This window comes from Python bivittatus, unplaced genomic scaffold (genome assembly GCF_059951505.1).
Source record: "Python bivittatus isolate LINGU-HERP-01145 unplaced genomic scaffold, Pbiv_v1 ctg000330_np1212, whole genome shotgun sequence".
Taxonomy (NCBI): domain Eukaryota; kingdom Metazoa; phylum Chordata; class Lepidosauria; order Squamata; family Pythonidae; genus Python; species Python bivittatus.
Window position 1 is genome coordinate 17,032,733 of NW_028277058.1, and position 22,209 is coordinate 17,054,941.

General features: G+C 35.0%; 1 protein-coding gene across 5 annotated transcripts; it reads right to left on the bottom strand.

Moving 5' to 3' along the window:
- Positions 1-1,590: 1,590 nt before the first annotated feature.
- On the bottom strand, positions 1,591-22,200 carry RPAP3 (RNA polymerase II associated protein 3). Of its 5 annotated transcripts, none has more exons than XM_088141768.1 (17): positions 22,064-22,200; positions 20,521-20,706; positions 19,636-19,773; positions 18,922-19,035; positions 17,620-17,747; positions 13,373-13,494; positions 12,547-12,617; positions 12,325-12,456; positions 11,681-11,808; positions 10,962-11,083; positions 10,444-10,514; positions 10,198-10,314; positions 8,620-8,846; positions 7,544-7,742; positions 5,755-5,852; positions 4,351-4,451; positions 1,591-1,972 (listed from the first exon to the last, which is right to left on the bottom strand). In XM_088141768.1, exons 2-17 carry the CDS (start codon positions 20,671-20,673, stop codon positions 1,887-1,889), a joined length of 2,007 nt encoding a protein of 668 aa, XP_087997894.1. In that variant the 5' UTR covers positions 20,674-20,706; positions 22,064-22,200; the 3' UTR covers positions 1,591-1,886. The 5 variants fall into 5 exon arrangements, 4 of the variants coding, with proteins under 4 accessions (XP_087997894.1, XP_007438101.1, XP_087997895.1 ...); XM_007438039.4 differs by lacking the exon at positions 22,064-22,200 and adding an exon at positions 21,653-21,810; XR_015796392.1 differs by lacking the exon at positions 22,064-22,200 and adding an exon at positions 21,653-21,810 and having other exon boundaries at positions 1,934-1,972; positions 5,755-5,800.
- Positions 22,201-22,209: the final 9 nt, after the last annotated feature.

Consider the following 22,209-nt stretch of genomic DNA (forward strand, 5'->3'; position numbering starts at 1 on the left):
ATATTTTTGTTTATGAATGGCTATATTCTTATTTGTTTTGGTTTTATTGTGTATTAAATTATCACAAATCATAAGATCAGAGATACATTTAATATATAAATATCTCATTTAACCATATAGTTTAAAAAGTGATGCCCTCCACTGTAGCTCATCCTACAGTATTACACATAAGCAGGAAATATTTTTATGAAATGTAAAATATCAACCAGGTAATTTGAGTTCAGATCAAAATTATTCAACCGCAAAGTTTTTCATAATTGCCAGCAGCTAGTGTTTCTGCTAATGGATAAACATTATTGCTAGGTTTATTATTTAAACAGAAATAAGATCTTACTGTATCAGGTCTTTTGACTGTTAACTGTGCATCAAATTAACTGAATTTAGCCTTTTAGGAATTAATACATTGGACCATCATGGATTTGCTGTGTTGCAAATCATATTGGTCACGTTCAGGACAGCTGAGTTCTAGCTGTTCAACACTGGTCAAGATGGCTTCAGTGATAAGTCTTGTCTCATTGGGGCATAACAGGGATATGACTATTTGCTATCAGGTGTTGAATCATGTTGTAGTGGTGACATTTAGACAGAATCTCTTTTTCTATCTGAAATACTGTCTTTTTGGGACCCTGTTAGAAAAACAATACTGATTCATAATCCATAATTAGTCATGACAGCTTTGATTAAGAGAGCCTTTCCTCCTTAAAAATAATAAATGATAATAACTTTAATACTGGGGAAAACTGGAATTATGATGTACCAGCTCATATGGTTGTGACTGAAAGGTTGTGGGTGAAAGGTTGCAAAGAACATTTTGAGAAATAATACGGTCTGATAGGGTTTCCAGTTAAGGAATACAGCCACAGATGAAATAGAAAAAACAGTGTGTGAAATAATCTTACACATTTTAAGATTGTTTTGTAAGTTATGCAGAGAATTTGTATTATGGGATGCTATATAAATATAGAACTCTGTTAAAACCATTGGCACTTCTTACATCAGCTAGTGTTCTTCATGCTTATACAGTATTTATATCCATCCTTTGTTTGGAAAGAGTTATGTACATCAGCAAAATATAAAATAAACACCTCTTCAGGCTTAATGTGTTATGATATTTGAAGTAGTAAAGGAAGAGTAAGGTAATAAAACGTGATTACACATGAAGTTTTGTAATTAAAGATTCAATTACTTTTGACTTATAATACAAAGAAAATGCATAAAGTAAGCTTTGTCCATTTCCCATAGAAGAGATCAGCTGAAAGTTTGTGGAGCATTTCCTGTATACTGTATGTTCTGCAACTTCTACGGTACTCAGAAGGAAAATCTTGCTCCTTGTGTAAGGAATATAAATTTAAAACATTACAGTCAAATGTAGATGATACTCTGTCTCAAAAGAAGAGATTGACTTAATCAAAACAATGACTAGTGAAATTTTAACAGCAAGCAAATGTTCTTAAAATATACCAGGACTAAATAATCAAAATAAGGAAAACATTAGATGACAGTTTTAAAAAAGTGATTTTTCACTTGTCTAGGCCTGAAAATCAGCCAAGAAATATTGGAAGTATTGCAAATGAACAAGGAAGATTGAAAGAATTTAACATCTGTGAATTTATTTGTAAGGACAAAAATATATAATTTTAACACACAAGTAATAAACAAAGAATGGAATTTATTAAATATTTTAACAGCTGTCAATCTTTTTTCTACAGAATGTTCAAAATGAAAAATTAAATAAGATTCAGGCAATACATGGTGGATCAACTCATAACAGAAACACAGAACAAACTTGAAATTCTCTTTGTCATAATCATCTATATGGAACTGTTCTTCCGAAAAAGTATATAATCTGCTGTATTTATATACACAGATACAAAAATTACTTTGATTCAAACACTGTATTTTATCTTGAGTTGTTTAATAGTAGAATCTTTCAAATGAGATTGTTCCAAATGATCAAATAATGAACGCACAGCTATAATGAGAAAGAGAGATATCAGATATTGCATTCTGTTTTAAGAAAAATACATTTAGCATTTAGTTAATGATATGATACCATCATGCAATTTAGATATTAAAAAAGTCAGTAACTAAGATGCAAAGGCCATATTGAACTAAGAGTCATAATTAAACTTGGAATGAACTGTGTCAAATCCACTTCCAGGCAGTTAACTTTATGGGCAGTACAATCCATTGCTATACAGATGTAACTTTCCCTAACCACTTATCACATTGTATTTAAGCATGCCTAATACTGCATAGGAACGAACTATGCATAGGATATTACCAGAGTCTGGGACTTAGAGGCAATCAAGTAGGTATTAGCATTAGAGAGATATTAACAAGTCAATAAATCCCACTATTTAGGAAACTCAACTGTACTGGTAATTAGATACAGTTGCATGCAAAAGTTTAGGCCCTTGATCAAATTTTATGTTTTAATGAATCTCTAAATGAAAAGCTGTCACAAACTTAAACATAGTATCTTCTTGCAAATTTGATGCATACTTACTATTTATGTGCAGTTGTAGACTGCAAAATAAAGGCACAGAGAATATGGCAGGTGAAGAAGTTTGGACACTCTTTCAATCACAAATTTGTAAACCTCTGACAGAAACAATAGGTTCTAAATGTTTTCTGTAGTAGTAAAGTTATTCTTTACCTTGCTTTTGGATGTTTTCCCCACTGTTTCTTGCAGAATTCTTCTAGCTCAGAAATATCTTAGGTCTTCTTGTACAGATCTCCCCGCAGATTATCAGTATTGAACTCTGGATCTGTAAGGCCTTTCCAAAACCTTTATCTTTCCTGTAATTACTTCATGGCTGATTTGATGGCATGTTCCAGAACCCGTCTTTTTGAAGCATGCAACCTCTTTTCTGTTACACTGTGTAACCTTGTCTAGGAAACATTGATATTAGCTGAATCCATTCTTCCTTTCATCTTCACAATATTTGCTGTACCGCTGGCTGTCACAAGTTCCCAAAACAAATTTCCTTCCAACAACTCTTCCATTAAGACTGTTGTTGTATAAATGAGGCTGTACTGATGACAATTAACCCAATTGCAGCTAAACTTTTCATTTCATCTGTGGCACATCTACTTAACATATCTGACTTGTTTACAGGCAATTCTAGAAGAGTTTTTTCTTGGTCTCTAACATCTTTCCTTGACCTCAGCAGTTCCATTTCTTAACAATGTTTCTCACAGTTGGTGCTACAAACTGGAAGAATTTTAAATTTCTTTTTCCTTTGGTTTATCCCTGAACCAATTATTTTCATTTTCAAATGCTCAGACAGCTGCTTTGAGGATCCCATAGTTGTTGAAAGAAGATAGAAGAATCACAACTCGGGAGATTATATGAGTCAGAATATTTGTTCAACTATGAAATTTTCACCCGCCTAATTGTAGGCCTAGTCACCTTTATGATTAATAGCTTCACGGTAAAAAAAAAAAAGCATTTAATTATTGGAAGGATATCCAAACTTCTATAACTGCCATATTCATTATTTTCTGATTTGAAATCTGCAAACAACTACACATAAATAGTAGGTATGCTTTCAAATTTGCAGAAAGAAGTCATGTTTAGCTCTGTACCATGTAGAGGTTGGGTCAGCTTATGTTCAATTAGGGATTCACTGAAACATGTAATTTGACCAAGAATATCTAAACTTTTAAATGCAACTGCATATTTTATTCATTTATTTAGAAAGAAGCTTAACCAGATGAAGGAGAAATCACCCTAATGTTTCACTATGGATAGTAGTGAATCTAGTACATCTAGGTGGAATATGGCTAATACGACTGAGCCATTTATTGTTGCTCAAGGTATCTATGAACTGTTGAATCAGCTGAAAATGAAAAGCAGAGGCAAGAGGCCCATTGAATGGCCCATTAATTGGCCATCAGCAACCAGTATGAAACAAGTATAGCTGCAGTAGCATGAAACAGAAAGCAAAAAACACAGATTAAAAAATGGGATAGAGGAAAAAAGTGGGTAGATGGCTTTGGTCGTCTTTCCCTTTTGATCCTTTGTTTCACTTCTTTTTTATCTTCCAATTTAAACAGAAAGAAAAGACACTCAAAGAGATACAGGAGCTGGAAAAGAATTTTATAGACCCAACAAATCATTTTATAGTTTGTTTTGAAATTATTATTTTCAAATTGAAAAATTTGAAAAATTTTGAAAAATTATTTTCAAAATTTCTTCAGGGACAGAAGGGAGAGCTTTCTATGGAAAAAATGTAATAATAAATGATTTTAATGTAGCTGGGACATGCTAACTATAGTTATACTAATCTCTAAACTACCAAGCCAGTAGATTTTAATAACAACCCAGGAATGTGTTTTACTTACTTTTTTTTTCTGACTCTGACATAAACATAACTGCCATATCAAATCTTTTGGATTCTGATAATTTGTGTAGAATTTCAAGGACAAGTAAAGGCTCTTCTTTCCTTGTAAGATAAGACATTAATGCATACCTATAAATACTTTTATTTGGGAATATTCATGGCATAAACAAAGCACAATCAATATTGGCTAAAAAATGAAAAATAGAATGCATATTTGAAAATATTCACAGAATACATACAGTTGCATACTCTAAAAGTAGCTACAAATCTAATTTATAATTGTTGCTAAGATAAAAATAAAGTCATATCCTGAAAAGCAAAAGCACACTGATGAATTTTCTGTTAGCTTATGCATTCCCCAAGTTGCAATTATTTGAATAAAAGAATGTCCTGATGTTGTCTTTAAACTGCAAATATTCCACTGTATTCGCAGTAGCACAACTACTAAAATTTCTGTTCCAGATTACAGATCCACGATAATGGAAACATTCTATTTATATTAAATAAATAGTCATCTAATCTTTATTTCTTGTTCACACCAAACTTTTTCTCCTTTTGTATACAGGTATGCAACATAATTGCAAGTTGTTACTAAACAACACTAAATATATTCAACTTCCTCTTAAAAGCAACCACCCCTTTCCCAAAGATAGTGGTAAAAGCTCATGTAGCATAATTATTCTCTTACATATTACCAAAGTTTAAATTTTTGGCATCTCAAATGAAAAAGGATATTAATAGTTTGGCTGGCCTTGGTAAGCTACAATTAATGAAGGTCACCAGTCTGCCTCTGTTGAATTTTCCAACATGCACAGAGAACTTGATGGAAGGGAAGACCTTTACAACATCTTTCAAGAGGCAGTGAATGCTCCATTCCAGAGCACTATTTGGGTAAAATCTTATGCTTTCTAGATATTCAGAATGCTCTGAAACATAGCACAAAAGTGAGATGAAATGAGCTCTTTCCCTTAGTTACAAGTCTGGGAATGCTTTCATTTTTTACTTTAACATGTTATTCAGAGGCTCTGAGTGTCTCTGGGATGCAATCTTGTCAGATGTGAATGTGAAACAATTGCCATGGCAACTGTACTTATGGGTCATTTCTGGATTTCTATCGAAGAACTGTAAAAGTCACACTGAAGTGTTTCAACTCCAGGAAATAGTTTTGCTGTTGTTACCCCTGCTTTTTAAAAACATCTTAAATTGCTTAATAATTTATTATATCTGTTGCTTATTATCCAAACAGTATGAATTTGAGACATTGGCATATTGTTAGTATCAGACAGAACAAATTTGTCTCAAGAATTATGCTGCAGAACATATTAAAACTGGTTATCAGCTAGAGGCACAATGCAACCAAAAAGCACAATAGGAAATTAGTCTAAGAACATAGCTTTAAACTTACTTAGTATAAAAATCCTGTAGAATTTTCAAGATTTGGCAAAAAACATCTGGATCCAATGATTTTTGAAAGAGATTAGGATATAGAGAAGGATCAATTTGCTTTAGAACAACAACAAAAAAAGGAATATATAAAAATCAGAGTAGATATTTAATACTAATGGAATTCATATTCTTACACAATGCCTACTAAAAGAAAATTCAAACAGAATTTGTTATAACAAGTAGCATTCAAACTATAGCAGTTTACTATTAATTAACTTGGATGGGCTTTCAAGATTCTCTTATTACAACTTACAATAATAAAATTGCATTCCTGGAATTTCTGCAATGTCTTTTTCTTGACTTGGCCTACCGCAAAAGGCTGACATTCAGACCTAAAGTTCACCTTAGGTGAGTATGGATGAATAACCATTTTTCAAGCTAATGAATGTTGCATAGCTGCTAGGATCAAAAGGAGTTTCAAGTATGCACATTATCATGGGTTATTTGGGAGAAGATGGAAAGAACCTAATAAATAAAAGATTTCCTAAAGATGTAACATTCAAAAAAGACTGTAAAATTGTTGCACTGATTGCAATTTAATAATTCTGAGACAGGAAAACAGATGTCTTGCATGTAGGATAATCAAAATCATAGGACAGTGTATATGTGAATCTGCATATTGGAAGGCCTCTTTCAACTTGCACATGGAATTTATATATGTTTCTTCATTAATTGGACTTCAAGATAGGCATGCATATAGACAACACATATCAGCAAAACAAAGTAAGCATGCAAAATTGTATATATTTATTGTTTATTTTTATATTATTGTAATGCTATTATTATATACACTGTAATCTGCCTAGAGTCCAAATGAATTGAGGCAGGGTTTAAATTTCACGAATAAACAACTGCAGCTGAGTTGAAGAGAAATAATCAGTTTTATTTTTTGCTACCCCTCAGCCTGAGTTCTCTAATAAATGGAACTTGCTTTGAGTATGCATGTGTGAAACTTAATTATCACTTAGATCCATCGCAGTAGTTTTAATACAAAAGTTTCAAGTTTCAGTTCCAAGCATACACACAGCAGCTTCATAGGCTGAGGGAATTTATTTGACTGAGGTGTTACTGTAGGAATTGGAGTGTCTGAACCCAAGTAAAGGCCCTAAAATAATTCAGGAATAGGGGCTAGGTAATAAAAATAAGAATCTCAAGCCACTGGAGAACTGCACAGTCCCCCATTTCTCCCAGCTAGAAGAGAAGACAACACAGGGCTCTCCAAAATGGACTCCATGAAACTGACTTTATAGACTGTAACTATCTCTGTAGCCTATGAGATAGAATTGGACACTTACTGGTGCAATAAACTTGCTTTATGTTATAAAGGATTTAATATGAAGCATTCTACCTTCTAAGAGTAGAATCCCAATAATTCTACAATTCAAGAACAACACAAAAAATAAAGTATAAATAAAACAGAATATAGTAATTTTATCTCAAAAATGCTACTAGTGCTCACACCATTAAACTATACTTAGAAAGATCAAAAAAATGTTTTTAATTCATTTGAATCAGTCTTGACTCCTGGCAACTGCCTGGATGAGTCCCTGCAGTTTTCTCGGCGAGATTTCAGAAGTGTTTGGCCCTTGCCTGCTTCCACTGACTGGCCCAAGATCAACCAGCTAAGTGAATGCCTAAGGCAGGACTCCCGGTCTCTAGCCTGATGCCTCAACCGCTACACCAAACTGGCTACGAAGCTCAAATCTGGTAGAAACTGAATAGTGGCCACAAAGAATCAGTTATCTTACCTTCAAATATGTGTACAACTGATCAGGGTAACCTTTTAATTTTCTGAAATCTGATTCAAGTTGGAAAGAATTCACAGGGACTGGAGGTACAGAAAATTCAGACACAGAAGGAAGAACGTAGTTTTCTATCTTGTCTTGCTTTTTTATAGCACAGGACTGAAGCGATGGTTTCTCGTTCACAGTGTTCGTGGTGATAGATCTAAAAACATGAAGACAGGGAATAGGGACTTTTCTGTTTGGATAAATACTTTGCTTTAGGAAGCATATACAACATCCTGTTTAGAGTTCAGGGTACCATGTCTTACTGCAACTAGACCTCTGGAGGCATTTCACTGAATGGAACATCACAGCAAATCTCACCCAACATTAAGATGTTATAGTTGGTATTGATATACCAATAGCGACTGGTTCCCCACACCTAGGATTTATTACAGGGGTGCATTTGCTGCATATCCCCTGCACCCATACATCAAAACTTAAAGAAAAATAAAAAGAAATATACTGTATAATGGGAAAAGAAGCACAATGTAAGATTAAATAACATGAACTTAGATGCATTTTAAATCTCCTTACAATTGTTAAACGATTACTATGGTGTTCTTTTCCACTATAAGAAAAGAGCTTTCTTTTATTTTTAAAAAAATGTCTAACGTACAAAGGCACTCAACAATGATTGCAGTCTTGTCTTTTCCTCTACTATAATTTGTCTATCAATTCAATTTCGAGGTTATTTTCAAGAACTGTACATTTAACTACAAATATATTTTTATCAAAAGTACATTATAATCTCTGAAATAATGAAAACTTTAAATTGTCTCTGCATTTGTGTAACAAATTACACAAAATTTCCTTGTGTAATTTAGCTTAACAAACACTAAAACAGTATGCAAACAAGCAGTTGTAACACTGAAAGAGATCCTTAAACCCATGTATAATTTTAAAGGATTGTAAAAAGTAGTAAGAAAGTCACAATATGCTATTGGTACAAATCCATGCGTAGGATATTTATTTCAATTTTATAAAGCCTTTGAACATATGGAACTGATAATATTCCATTCTAAAAAATATATGCTTACTCAGTCAACAAAGCATCACCGATTTCTTCTATTTTCAGCAGCTTTGCTTTGGGAGTACCAGATGGAGAAGAGAAATTCTTGCTTTGATTCTTTGCAGATACTAATTCCTGTGTTGCATTTGGGTTTGCAAAAACAGATTGAATAGGCTCAGGCTCTCTGGTGGCCATCAAATTTGCACTTAGCATATCATTACTGACTTCCTCAATGTTTATTCTTCTTAAAGGTTTCTAAATAAACAAAAACAACCATGCAATGAATTAATTATTATAGAGGCACACTTTTACATACAGATGAGCAACATTTCTAAAGAATAACTATATCTGTCTCAACGAAAACAAAGAATATTTTGTCTATCTCTTCAACAGAAATATCCCAAGGGAAATTTTGCCTCCTATCTATCAATCTCACCACAAAAGTGGAAAGCAGAATACAAAATAACTGCAATTTAACTCCAATCAAATAGTTAATTGTACTTTTGTATCTGATTTTTCATGACTTGAATACAACACTAAAATGGTAGTTTATCATTATATTCAAATAATTCAAGTGCAAAAGGACACTGAGATAAAGAATGGCAGGAGACAGAATGAACTAGAATTTCTTCTTCTTCTTCTTCTTTTTTGTCTTGGCCAATTCCTGACTTGCCAATATGTGAGGACTAGCAATTATGGTTTTAAAATCAGCTAGCAACCATTTGCTTTGTTCCCAATAACTGAGTGCAATCTGTTACCCAATGCAGCAATCTCCAATGTAGATTGCACTGAGTCCACAAACTTGATATTGTTATTTTGAACTGCAGACTTTATGGCTTGAATATTGTGACTCATTTTTAATTTTTCATTTCTTTTCCTTCCCATTCATGAAACATCTTGCCTGATGAAGAACTTTAGGTAATTCAAAAGCTTGCACACTCTTTTGCATCATTTTGTTTAGTTCTAATAAATGTATTGCCCATCTGTGGATTTTCATGACCCACCCTCATCCCAAACCCAAGAATGTTAAGACTGCTTTCTTGAAGCCCAAGATTTGCAATTAACTTTTTTAATTCATGAAACTGGATAAGTGAAATTGAATCTTGGGTTATTTATTCAGTTTTAATACAAGAAGCATTCTGTCTGTTACCCGCTGAGTCCACTATTCCCTTGTACGCCTCATTATTATATACAACTGAAGTGTTTGGTTGCTGGTAAATGCATGAGAGAGACAGGAGAGGAGTCAGAAACATATAACTTGGGCTGTTAAGCCAAATTGCAGAAATACTGCATGAAAAAAGATTTAAAAAAATAAGAGCCAGTTTGGTATAGTGGTTAAGAAGGTGTTGGCCTAGAAAGCAGGAGACTGTTAGTTCTAGTCCCACCTTAGGCATGAAAAACTGGCTGGGTGACTCTGGACCAGTCACTCTCTCAGCCCAACTCACCTCAAAGGATTGTTGTGGGGAAAATAGGAGGAGGAAAGAGTATTGGTATGTTTGTCACCTTGAGTTGTATATGAAAAAAAAAGTGGGATAAAAATCTAAAAAAAAAAAAGTGCTTACTAGGAAGATTTAAAAACTCGTATCTTTTCATCATCAATACTTACAGTTGATCTTAGATGTAAGGGTTTATCAATGGGTTTTACCAGATTTTGTATTTCTGATTCATTCTGCGGTAGTCCAGAATATTCCGTGTCTGACAAAAAACCTTTTGCGATTAACTCCTTAAAAGAAAGATTAGTCAGATATCCATTGAAATATAAAGAGGTTAATACCCACAAAATATCCAGATTAAAAACATTTTATTGCTGTTGCAAGGAAGTATTAAAATACATAAGCATAAACACACTTACATTTTTAAGCTTTGTTACTTCGTTTATCGCTTGCTTATTTCCAGGTTCTAGCTTCAAGACAGTTTCAAAATCTAACAAAGGCATATAAATACCCCCCACCCCACCAAAAAAAGAGTTTAGGCTTTCAATATATTTTATATGAAAGATGCAAGTAATCCAAAGGCATTTCTTCCAATATACATGTTTATTTACAACTGAAGAGTTACAGCTATCAAAGGTAAGCACTTGGCAGTTTCACTGATTCCAACAGGACTTTCAAAGCATTTCTCTGATTAAAATGTATAGGATTTTCTTAAAAGAAGCATAATCTGTTCCTTAATTCTTAGTTGCTGAAAAACAACAACAAAAAATGTTGGCTCATAAAACACTAAAATGTATACTACTATATATAAAACAGCTTTAAAATCACAGCATTTTGAATATCAAAATACTATTGTTGGATTGGAGCTGCTTCCTTGAAAGAGTCGGACAGAGAAAGAGACAACATCAAACACGCACACTTTCATTCACAATCCCACCTTGCATAGCTTCTTTCAGTTTTCCCAGGGCAGCTCTAGCTGTGCCTCTTCTGGCGTAGGCTTTAGAATATGAAGAATCAAGTAATACAGCTTGAGTGCAATCTTCCTCCGCTTCTTCATATCTTATTGTTAAGAATTGTTTGTTTTAAAAAAAAATACTTATTACAGCATAATAATTTAATATGGTTTGGGGTCCTTAAAGCCTACAGTAACTCTTACCTATTCAAATCAAGGTTTTCATATTTATATCTTAGGTATGAAAGAAAAGTATATACTAGAATGTAGGTAAAATCATCTCAGTAGATCAGTTAGGGCAGGACTAATGTGTGTTTATTATTTAGATACTTAAAAAAAAATCTTCTAGTTAGTATACTAGTAAGATATATATACTAAAAGCAATGAAATAATTCTTGTTAGGATCCCAAGAATCTCATTTTTTATTAGTTGTGCTTTGTGAATGTTAATAAAAAATAAAGACTAAAGGCAAAATCAATACACAACTTTGACTGAACTGAATTAACACCACTAATGAAGCATGTACATTTGCTGAGTTACAGACATCTAGAATACATGTGAGAAATATTGGTCTAGAACTTCTAAGTTAAGCATTCTCAATGTCACAATAAAATAAGTACTAGGTTTAATAAAAACCAGTAAGCATTTAAAACTGAATTTCATCAAAATGCATAGATAAGAAGTGGTAAATTCACACAACTCACTTTTGAATTTTTAGATAGGCCATAGCTCTATTTGCTGGAAGGAGTGCATTGCTGCCATCTGCTGCTATTCCACGTGTGTAGCATTCTATTGCTATTTCATATTTGCCTTCTTTGAAATACCCATTACCCTGTCATATTTGGAAAAAGAAAGAAAAATAATTATTGGCAATCTAAATGTATGCATACATATAATAATAAACATAACACTTTTCTCAATAATTTTATTTGCAAGAAGTCGAGCAGGAAGAATTGATCACAGGGATAATTTTCAGATAGCTATATAGAATTCTGTATGCTTGGTATCAGGCAGTAAGCAACATGATTTCTCCAGCTGTTCTGGACTACAACTGTCCTAAACCACAGTTAGCATGACAGCTGGAGTTATAAGCTAAATTATCTAGAAGGCACCACACTGAGATGACTTAAGCCAGGTATAAGTAATGTGTTATCTGGGCCAAATTATTGACATGCAACACAAGCACAGAAAAAATCAGTTTAACAATATGGGGCAAATGTAGTAATCAATTATGAGAGTGTATCCCATGAAATGCCTGGCCATTTTTCCACTGGGCAAGAAATGACTCCTTAGGCTGCAAAATATTCCAATTTATGTGCCTGAAAAATATTCTTGCATTGCTGTTTACCAAATCTTTTTCTGCCACAGCCTTTTGCTTCAGCTGCTCCTCCTCCAGTTGTTTCAATTCTTCTTCTGCAATTTCCAGTTTTCTAAAGGTATCTGTTTCTTCAGGCTGGCAATTTTCTTTTGACAAGAGAGCCTAACATAAAAATATACATAATATTTCAAATATTTAGCTACAAAGAAAATCGTGGTCAATTGGCAAATTTATTAACCTGAAGTTATTTACCTGTTCAATTTTCCTAAGTTCATTTTTTGCTTCAAAGTTGTTTGGATCTAATTCCAAAACCTTTTCATAATCTGCATGAAGATATAAAGGTAGAGTTTTCAAAAACTATGATTGTATAGACCATCCTTTTTTCAAATAGCACTACTGGTATGAGAACTGAGCCCTATCTCTTTCTTTCTTCAAAGAGATAGGGCTCAGTTCTTGTACCAGTAGTGCTATATGACATGCTTCAGTGCAAAAATACAAACTAGATAAGCTAGATTATTCCTGACACATAGTCTATTATTCAATAGTATTATAATTACATTGTTTATATTAGAAACAAACTCTAGCATGTATTTGTTTAAATTTTGAAGGAAAAAGGTTTATTTTATGTTAACAATTCATTAACCTAATCTTCCTTCTACCTACCTACATAATTGTAACAAGTAACTAGAATGTTTAATATCCAATAATGGATACTAAACCAATAATGTCTCCTACAAAGATCAGATAAAGCATATATGTTAGTATTTTTATTTTATTTATTTATTATTAAATTTATATGCCACCCATCTCCTCCAAAGGGTGACTCTGGGTGGCTTACAATTAAAAAAAATTGGGTTTTTTATACTATAGATATTTACCATAATAACACAAAGGAAAACTCTTTAGGCAGCCTGTACGAATACTGATACTGGTCAAACTCTTCTATGCTAAGACAGGAGAAGCAGTAATGTATGGAAAGTAGTACTGATCATCTCAAATACACACTATAAATCAAAAGTTTTGCAGAACACAACTCAAAAAAGGGAATGCATTATACAACAGACAAAGACATGTGTACCTTCTTTGGCACCCTTAAAATTTTGCAAAACAAAGCGAGCTGCCCCTCTTCTGCTATAAGCCTTTGTGTAATTTTTGTTTAAGGCAAGTGCCAAATTGCAATCAGATTCAGCCACAGAAAACCTGAAATGATATTGTATGGCTATTAAAACTGTTTATTAAAAATACATGTTCATTAAATACATACTAATAAAAACACAAGTCCAGGTATGAATTCTGAAGTACTATTCATCTACTACATTTACAGCCCACATTTCTTTCAGTAGTTCCAGACAGCATGCTTTGGATATCCTCCTCCAATTTTTCCCAACACCCAGGGCTGAAAAGTCTTGTACAAAGTTATCTAGCAAGTTACTATGGGGGTGGATTTGAACCTGGGTCTCTTAGATCAACATCTTAGCCATTATACCATATTAGCTCTTAAAACCATCATTGAAGAATGGAGAAAAGCTTAAAAAGCTTCTATGCTTAACTTTACAAACTACCAAGGCTGTTGCAGACATGGTGTACTATGTTGGAAGGACTCTGTGAACAGCAAAAAAAAAAGGTTATCTCACATTGGCTGTCCAATTTTGGGAAGGAGGGCACCAGCCAACCACTGATAGGGTGCTGGCACTCCAATTATTTTGTAATCAATTTCTTTAATGGTGAACTGGGTTATAGACACAACTTGAAATAAAATGAGGTTACTAATAATTGAAGAGAAAACAGGATACTTAGAAGAACATCTACATTTGCAAAAGTTTAAACCAAACCTGTAAGTTATAGTAACTAAGCATGTCTGGGGGAATGCATAAAATACCCTGCTAGGAAAGAATGACTGGATGGATTTCTAAATTTTAACATTTTCTTTCAGGCTCCAATAATATCAATTTAGAATCAGTGTCTCTGTGTGGAAATAAAGGCTAGTTTTCCTTATAGCCTAGCTCTGGCCATATACTTCATTACTATGCATACTTAAGAGAATTTGGTGAATTTCATGTGGTTTGTATTTTTAATTAACCAATTTTAACTTCCCTGATTAATACACAAATTGGAATTAGTTATATTCTAGGTGTGCTGTAGTGCTGGGAAAGGTGAAAGGAAAGAGGAGAGGATGACCAGCAGCAAGGTGGATGGACTCAGTAACAGTGGCAATGGGTTCACTGTTGGAAGGCCTGAAAGACTAGGTTAGGGGCAGACTGAAATGGAAAAAATCCATCTATGTGATCGCTAAAAGTCAACAATGACTTTATGGCACATAATCAATATTCTAGGTGTGCATAATTTGAATTTCATTATTTAGTTTTTGTTTCAAAGAATAAGGATGAATACATGCAAAGAACAAAATCTTGGGGAAGAGTACAAATAATTTAAGTATAATTTCTCTCCTTAAACAAGCAGATGCATGCAGAGATCTAAAAAACCCCAATGACCTAAAAAAAAAGCGATTCACATACAGTTCTCTGAAAAAGTATTTGTCCTCTTTTGGATTTTCAAAACTTTACCACTGAATGTTAATGAAACCTCATGGAGTTCATACTGATATATAAAGAGAGTCTAAATGACCAACAATATCTTAGGTTGTTTCATTTATTATCATAAACAATGGCATCCAACATTGAATTTTGGATTCAGTAACTGACCATATGACTATTAGTTGCAGTAACCGCAATAACCAAATATGTCCTACAATTGACAATTGGTCTCTCCACATGACTGTGTAGTAATTCTGGCCCATTTCTTTACTGCGGAGAGCTGCACCTCAGAAGCATTGTCCAGCATAAACCGCTCATTTCAGGTCCTACCAAAATATTTCTATGGGGTATAGGTCTAAAAATGTTTTTGTAATCAAGCATACAGTGCATTCGGAAAGTATTCAGACCCCCTTCACTTTTTTCAATTTTGTTATGTTGCAGCCTGATACTACAATTGTTCAAATTCATTTTTTTTCTCATTAATCTACACTCAGTACCCCATAATGACAAAGTGAAAACAGAATTTTAGAAATGTCTGTAAATTTATTAAAAAGGAAAAACTGAAATATCACATTGGCATAAGTATTCAGACCCTTTGCAACAACACTTGAAAGTTAGCTCAGGTGCCTCCCATTTCTCTTGATTGTTGCTGAGCTGTTTCTACACCTTGACTGGAGTCCACCTGTGGTAAATTAAATTGATTGGACATGATTTGGAAAGGCACATACCTCTCTACAGAAGGCCTCACAGCTGACAATGCATACTATATCAGAGCAAAAGCCATGAGGTCAAAGGAACTGCCTGTAAAGCTCAGAGACAGGATTATTGCAAGGCACAGATATGGGGAAGGTTACAAAAATTTCTGTTGCACTGAAGGTTCCCAAGAGCACAGTGGCCTCCATAATTCTCAAATGGAAGTAGTTTGGCACAACCAGGACTCTTCCAAGAGCTGGTCGCCCGGGCAAACTGAGCAATCGGGGGAGAAGAGCCTCAGTAAGAGAGGTGACCAAGAATCCGATAGTCAATCTGACTGAGCTCCAGAGATCCTGTGCGGAGATGGGACAAAGTTCCAGAAGGACAACTATCACTGCAGCCCTCCACCGATGTGGGCTTTCTGGCAGAGTGGATAGATGGAAGTCTCTCCTCAGTGCAAAACACATGAATGCCCACTTGGAGTTTGCAAAAAAGCACCTGAAGGACTGTGAGGAACAAGATTCTCCGGTTTGATGAAACCAAGATTGAACTGTTTGGCCTCAATTCTAAATGTTATGTCTGGAGGAAACCAGGCACCACTCATCACCTGCCCAATACCATCCCAACAGTGAAGCCTGGTGGTGGCAGCATCATGCTGTGGGGGTGTTTTTCAGCAGCAGGGACTGGGAGACTGGTCAGGGTTGAGGGAAAGCTGAATGGAGCAAAGTACAGAGATATCCTCAATGAAAACCTGTTCTACAACACTCAGGACCGAAGGTTGGGCCGAAGGTTCACCCTCCAACATGATAACGATCCTAAGCACACAGCCAAGACAACACAGGAATGGCTTAGGGACAACTCTGTGAATGTCCTAGAGTGGCCCAGCCAGAGCCCTGATTTGAACCCTATTGAACATCTCTGGAGAGACCTGGAAATGGCTGTCCACCGACGGTCCCCATTGAACCTGACTGAGCTTAAGAGGATTTGCAAAGAAGAATGGCAGAAAATCCCCCAATCTAGGTGGGCAAAGCTTGTCACATCATACCGAAAAAGACTCGAGGCTGTAACTGCTGCCAAAGGTGCTTCAACAAAGTACTGAGTAAAGGGTCTGAATACTTAAGTACATGTGATATTCACTTTTTAATAAATTTACAGGTATTTCTAAAATTCTGTTTTCACTTTGTCATTATGGGGTACTGAGTGTAGATTAATGAGAAAAAAATGAATTTGAACAATTGTAGTATTAGGCTGCGACATAACAAAACTGAAAAAAGTGAAGGGGGTCTGAATACTTTCTGAATGCACTGTAGGTATCAGTGCCTTTAATGATGGTTTTTAAAAATGTACCTTTTCCTTATTAAGCACATTCTAGAAAATGCCAAATTAAATATACGTAAAAGAAAGAGAATCCATTATAAATCAGAATCCAGCTGTCATGGCACCTCAGCATGGGACTAGAAATGCTGCCATTCTTCAGCCTGTCCTGCCTGGACGTGGAGCTATTTCTTCTCAGCTTAAGGGAGGATCTACACTGCCTGGCAAGATTGGCAAAGGGTTGCCCTACTTCTGGCAACTGCCATCCTGGTATGTCTGGGAGTGAGGTGTTTTTTATTCTAGGTTGCCAGCAATCTCTCATCTGTTTAGTTTACTCTCACTTTACTGAAATGGGCAGGAAGAAAAGCTGAGTGCTTTGGAACAGTCCTCACCAACCAATAGATGTATGCCCCACGGGGCTTACTGAAAAGTATTACCGTGTGCTCCAGAAAATGGCTTGGAGGGCTGTCTATGGCCCATGGGTAAACTGTGGCCCTTGTAGTTCCCAATCAGCAACTTTACCATTTTTCATTCCAATCTCATGCTGATTATTACATAATCTGTACAATCATAAATGTCAGAGTGAGTTTGAAAAATCAGGAATTACTTTATCAAACACCAGTATCAGTTATAGAAGTGATGCTATTCTTTTGGAAAAGATCTAAGGATATGATGCTAAAGACTGTGAAGTGTTTAAAATGATCCATTAGCAGGCAAAATCAACACAGGATTAGCAATTAATTATATTTGAAGTGAAATATGAAGGAATTCAACAAACTCTTACTTTTTCAGTCGAAAAAAAGCAGAAGCCCTATTTGTAGGCAAAGCTGGATTGTAAGGATCTGCATTCATTCCTTTTGTGTAGCATTCTACTGCAGCATCATAATTTCCTTGTTTAAAATAAGTATTGCCCTATTAGAACAAATGTGATAGGCGCTAAGATGAATATATTGCAAACTCTTAATTTTATTCTTCTCTCATCTTTTTGAAACAATACTTGTCCGTTTTTCAAATCAACAGAATTATGTTCAAGTGCTAATCAAATGAAATCCTTAACATTTAATTTAATAGAAGAGTCCAATTCAGCCACAATATTCCATGCTCTACAAAATCTTGCTGTTAAATAAACATAAAAATGATGTTATATTCCCCTCATTATTATAATAACTGAGATGGCAATTTGTGCCTATAAATCTAATTTTATGACATTTCATCTGAACCACTTTAAGAACACTTATCTTCAGTTAGTGGTATCCAAATATTGTAAACTGAATTATTGAATAAATGAATAGAGGACAGACAGACAGATTTCTTTAGAAAAGAAAGAATAATGCTCACTAAAAATCGTTGGTCTGTTACTCTCTCACTGTAACCTAACTCATGGGACTGTTTTAAAGATAAAATAAAGAGGACTGGAGACAAAATTGGAAAAAGACAGAATGCCATTTGGAACAGATAGACTATTTCATAATCTATCAGCTCCCAACTCTTTCTTTTTTAAACATTAAGATGCATATGAATGCATATTAGTTTTCAGACATTATTCTAGCAGATCAGGTGGCAATGAAGACATCTCCACCATTTTTGATAATCACCTACATAGTTCCAAGAAGGACTTGTTTTTTATAATTTCAAGTAAATAAATTTCAGGATCTACAAAAGCCATAGTAGAAAAAACAACACATGGATGTATAGGGATATTAAATCATGGTGACTATTGCATTGTACAATATTCTAAACACAGTTTTTCTTGAAAACTGCCTTGTAAATTGATCTAGAACACTACATATTATAGACAATTTTGAAAAAATCATAAGATGTTCAATATAACCATAGACACAGACAATCAAATTACAATATGGATAAAAGTATTAGGGAAAACTAAAGAACAGTAAAGCATATTCTTGGTTTTACTAAAACCAAGACTTGGTTTCAAAAGTTTCACCTTATTGAATCAGCATAAAAACTTGAAATCCTTCTCAATCATAGAGCGTGAGAATTCACATTTTTATGTAGGTTAATTTATCGTGCTCCCTAGTGAGCATTAGAAGAAAGAACTGTGGGTCTATTAAAAAATTAAAATAACCTTTTCTTTCTCAGCAAGAGCTTTTTCTGTATCTATGCGAATTCCATCTTCTTCAGAATCTGACACTGAGTCATGAGTGGTATCTTCCTTATCAAGTTCTTCAAGTATCTTATCCTGAAAGGACATATTTAAAGGCACTTGTGAAGGCAAAAGAAAGCAAATTTAAAGAATGAGTAAATAATATAACAAGGAAGTAATATAAATGAATATATGATATACAAAGAGAACCCTGCATATATATAAAAAAATATCTGCATCACTGGCAGAATCATAGCCTTCCAATACCATTTCTAACTATTCCATCAAACTCCTGCCTAATAAAGGAAAAAAAATTCCTCATAATTTCTAGAAAAAAAGTATAGTCACAAACTTCATACGTCTAGCATTTTTATATTAAATTATATTATATATTATTATATATTATATATTATGTTATTGTTGGGTTTATATAATGTCTTTTCATTAAGGTCAAGCATCAAGGTAATCTGCAACAGATATAAATAAAATTATCTCCCAAACCTTAAAGTAAGGTTTGAGCATTAAAACAAAATGAACGCACACTGCATATTATTGTCATCTATACTTTTTATAAAATAAGTATGTTTACAACATAAAAGCTGATAATTTACAATGTGAATAAATTTCACAAAATAGAATCCTACAATTTTGCCTAGCATTTTGATAAACATATTTAATAAAACATATTTTACCCACCACATCCAGCTTTCCCCAAGCCTCATAATCATAAGATTTTATCTTGTTCTTTTTGTTTTCTTCAGTTGTTTTTTTTGAGACAGTTTTAACTTTGCTCTTCCTTTTTTTGTAAGCTTCATTCCGAATTGGGGGTAAATCCTAATAACAGAAAATATAGCAGTATACTTTCAGAAAACTTCTGATAATTAAGATATGATATCCATTCATAAAACAGGAATGTAAGTGCAAAATCAATGCTGGCTTTTTTCTAGAAGAAAAGGGTCCAAAATAACAACTGGGGATGAATATATCCACCTACAATAAAGCACTTCCAAGCACTTCAATAGAACCTCCCAAACGAATGGGTTAATTCAAAATGGTAGAACTAATATGGTGATTCTACTTCCTTGACCTGAAACACTGACAATCTGAATGCTGGCCTGACAGAAGTTTTGCTTCCCACATACTTTTAAAGTACTTTAAAACTTTTAAAGTTTTTTTTTTCCTCCTTCAACTGTGACAAGTAGAAATACTCTAGACTAGTTGAAGGACTTATCTAAGATGTAGAGACATACTTTTGGATCTAAAACTTCCCCTGTTCCACCCCTCCCTAGTCTTGTCTAATTCTCCCTTTCTCAATTCAGAGACAGCGAGGAAGGATTATAACTACTTCCACAGGGTTTTGAAAGAAATATGTTTTTGATTTTCTTTTCTGAGATTCTTTTTATACCTATAGCAAGAACCTATTCATAGATCCTAGGACTCTGGCACAGAGGGGATATAATTGAAGCCTAAATCAATTATATATGTGATTTATAATTCTATTTGAAAGCAGATCTAGTTAACAGAACATATTTCCATTTTAAGGTGTCTCTATTCATCCTATTATCAAAGCACCGATCTTACTTTTTCTGCAATTCCACTCTGACACCTTAAATCATGATCTTTTTCTTTAATATCCTTCTCCCAGCATTCTAAATCTTTCACAAAATCTTGAAGTTCCTCAGCATTTTGTCGTATTTGCAACTGTAACTCAATTGCTTTATTTGGTGAAGTCATCTGATGAATGGATGTGTTGGAAAACAGGCAAGTCTGTAACAAGCACAAGCAAATTCTAACTTGAAAAAAGAAACACATTTATGCTTTCTGGCATAGCACTATGCAAATCACATTTACTTACTGTGGAAAAATCAGCTTACCAGTGATTATTACAATAACACTTTATTAGTAAAAATAACACAAGCAAACAATCATCCAGGTTCAAAACCTCTTTGAAGGACAGCTGCCATTGCATTTTCCCTCTGGATCAATTAAAATCTGCTGTGATGGAACAGCTTAGCATTTTATGAGGAATCCTGGTATTAGAAAGTGAGGTCCTGCCAAGAGAAACAGCCGACCCAAAGCTTTGCAGACTTCCTCCGCCAACTGTTCTACCACAGTTGACCAGATGTCCAGTTCACCTGGAAATGCATCAGTCCTTCTGGCAGGGACCAAACCAGGAGCAGCATGAATGCTGCCCATGCAAATACCCTTACAATTTATTATTATTTTTTTTTACTATGTAGAATAACTAAGCCACTTTTTTGCTTTTCACGCAAATAGGAAATAATTAGAACAAACCCACAGGCTCAGCTTGCTCTTAAATCCAAGTCAATCCTTGGTACAAGCATAGCAGCTTCATTCACATTCTGTGGCCTCATAAAACCCGCGAATTTCGCAGAACTTTCCTTTTTAAAGGAAAAGTGAAAAGAAACACGCAAGAAGAGGAGATTTGTGGATGGGCATGAAGGTACAGGGGAAAGCAAGATCCCTCCCTTATGTGTTATTCCCCCAGCGCAAGAGAACTATTCTCCCAATTTGGCGCGTCCTGGGAATGCTGAGCATCGCCCTCCAAAACGAAGGGAGGACAGGCCCGCCGGTTCCGCAAGGGACCCCGGCTTTTCAGAAGCACCCAAGAAAGGGGCCATCTGCCCAACCTCTGAGGGCCTTTGCTTTCTTCCCCAGCCCCGCCCAGTAACGGTAGCGAAGCGGCCCCAACCTGCGCAACTGCGAATCTCTCTCGCTCTTTAGCTGCCCTCCGAGGCCCGTCTCGCTTTCCTTTCCCACAACACCCAGCGCGCAAAGCGCGGGGAGATGCGTCGCCAAGGAAGTCTCTCTAGCAGAAAGCACTTTCAACTCCTATGGTCCAAGATAGGTAGAAAGAGAGGGAGAGACAGAGCGTCGACAGCGCCCCCCCCCCAAACCCACATGCGCGTTGTGGAGCACGACTATCGTGTAGTTTACTTCTCCACACACAGTAGTCACGCACCGCAACGCGCTCTCACTCTCAATACCCCGCTTCATAGATAAAGAAGTTAGAGAGTCGCCAAGGCAGAGGAGTTATGATTTATTTGTGTCTATATGATTTGGAAAAGAGGCATAAAACATAGTCCTATGGGGCCCATCCCACCTTAGCTCACGTACGAAGTATCGTCCTAGATTGGCAGCAGGAAACGCGCCAGCATATCTCTATGGTTTCAGCGGAAGATGGCCTTTGCCTCTGGCTTCGCGGGACGGGTACGGTGGCCGGCGAGGCCATGTGAACGGCGATCTCTG

Excerpts from the sequence above, each read along its gene's own strand:
- RPAP3 (XM_088141768.1), bottom strand. The coding sequence starts at position 20,673 with ATGACTTCACCAAATAAAGCAATTGAGTTACAGTTGCAAATACGACAA. Across the intron at positions 19,036-19,635 it reads CTTGGGGAAAGCTGGATGTG|GATAAGATACTTGAAGAACT; the intron begins GTGGGTAAAATA and ends ATGTCCTTTCAG. Across the intron at positions 11,809-12,324 it reads CTGTGGCAGAAAAAGATTTG|GGTAATGGGTATTTCAAAGA; the intron begins GTAAACAGCAAT and ends CAAATATGACAG.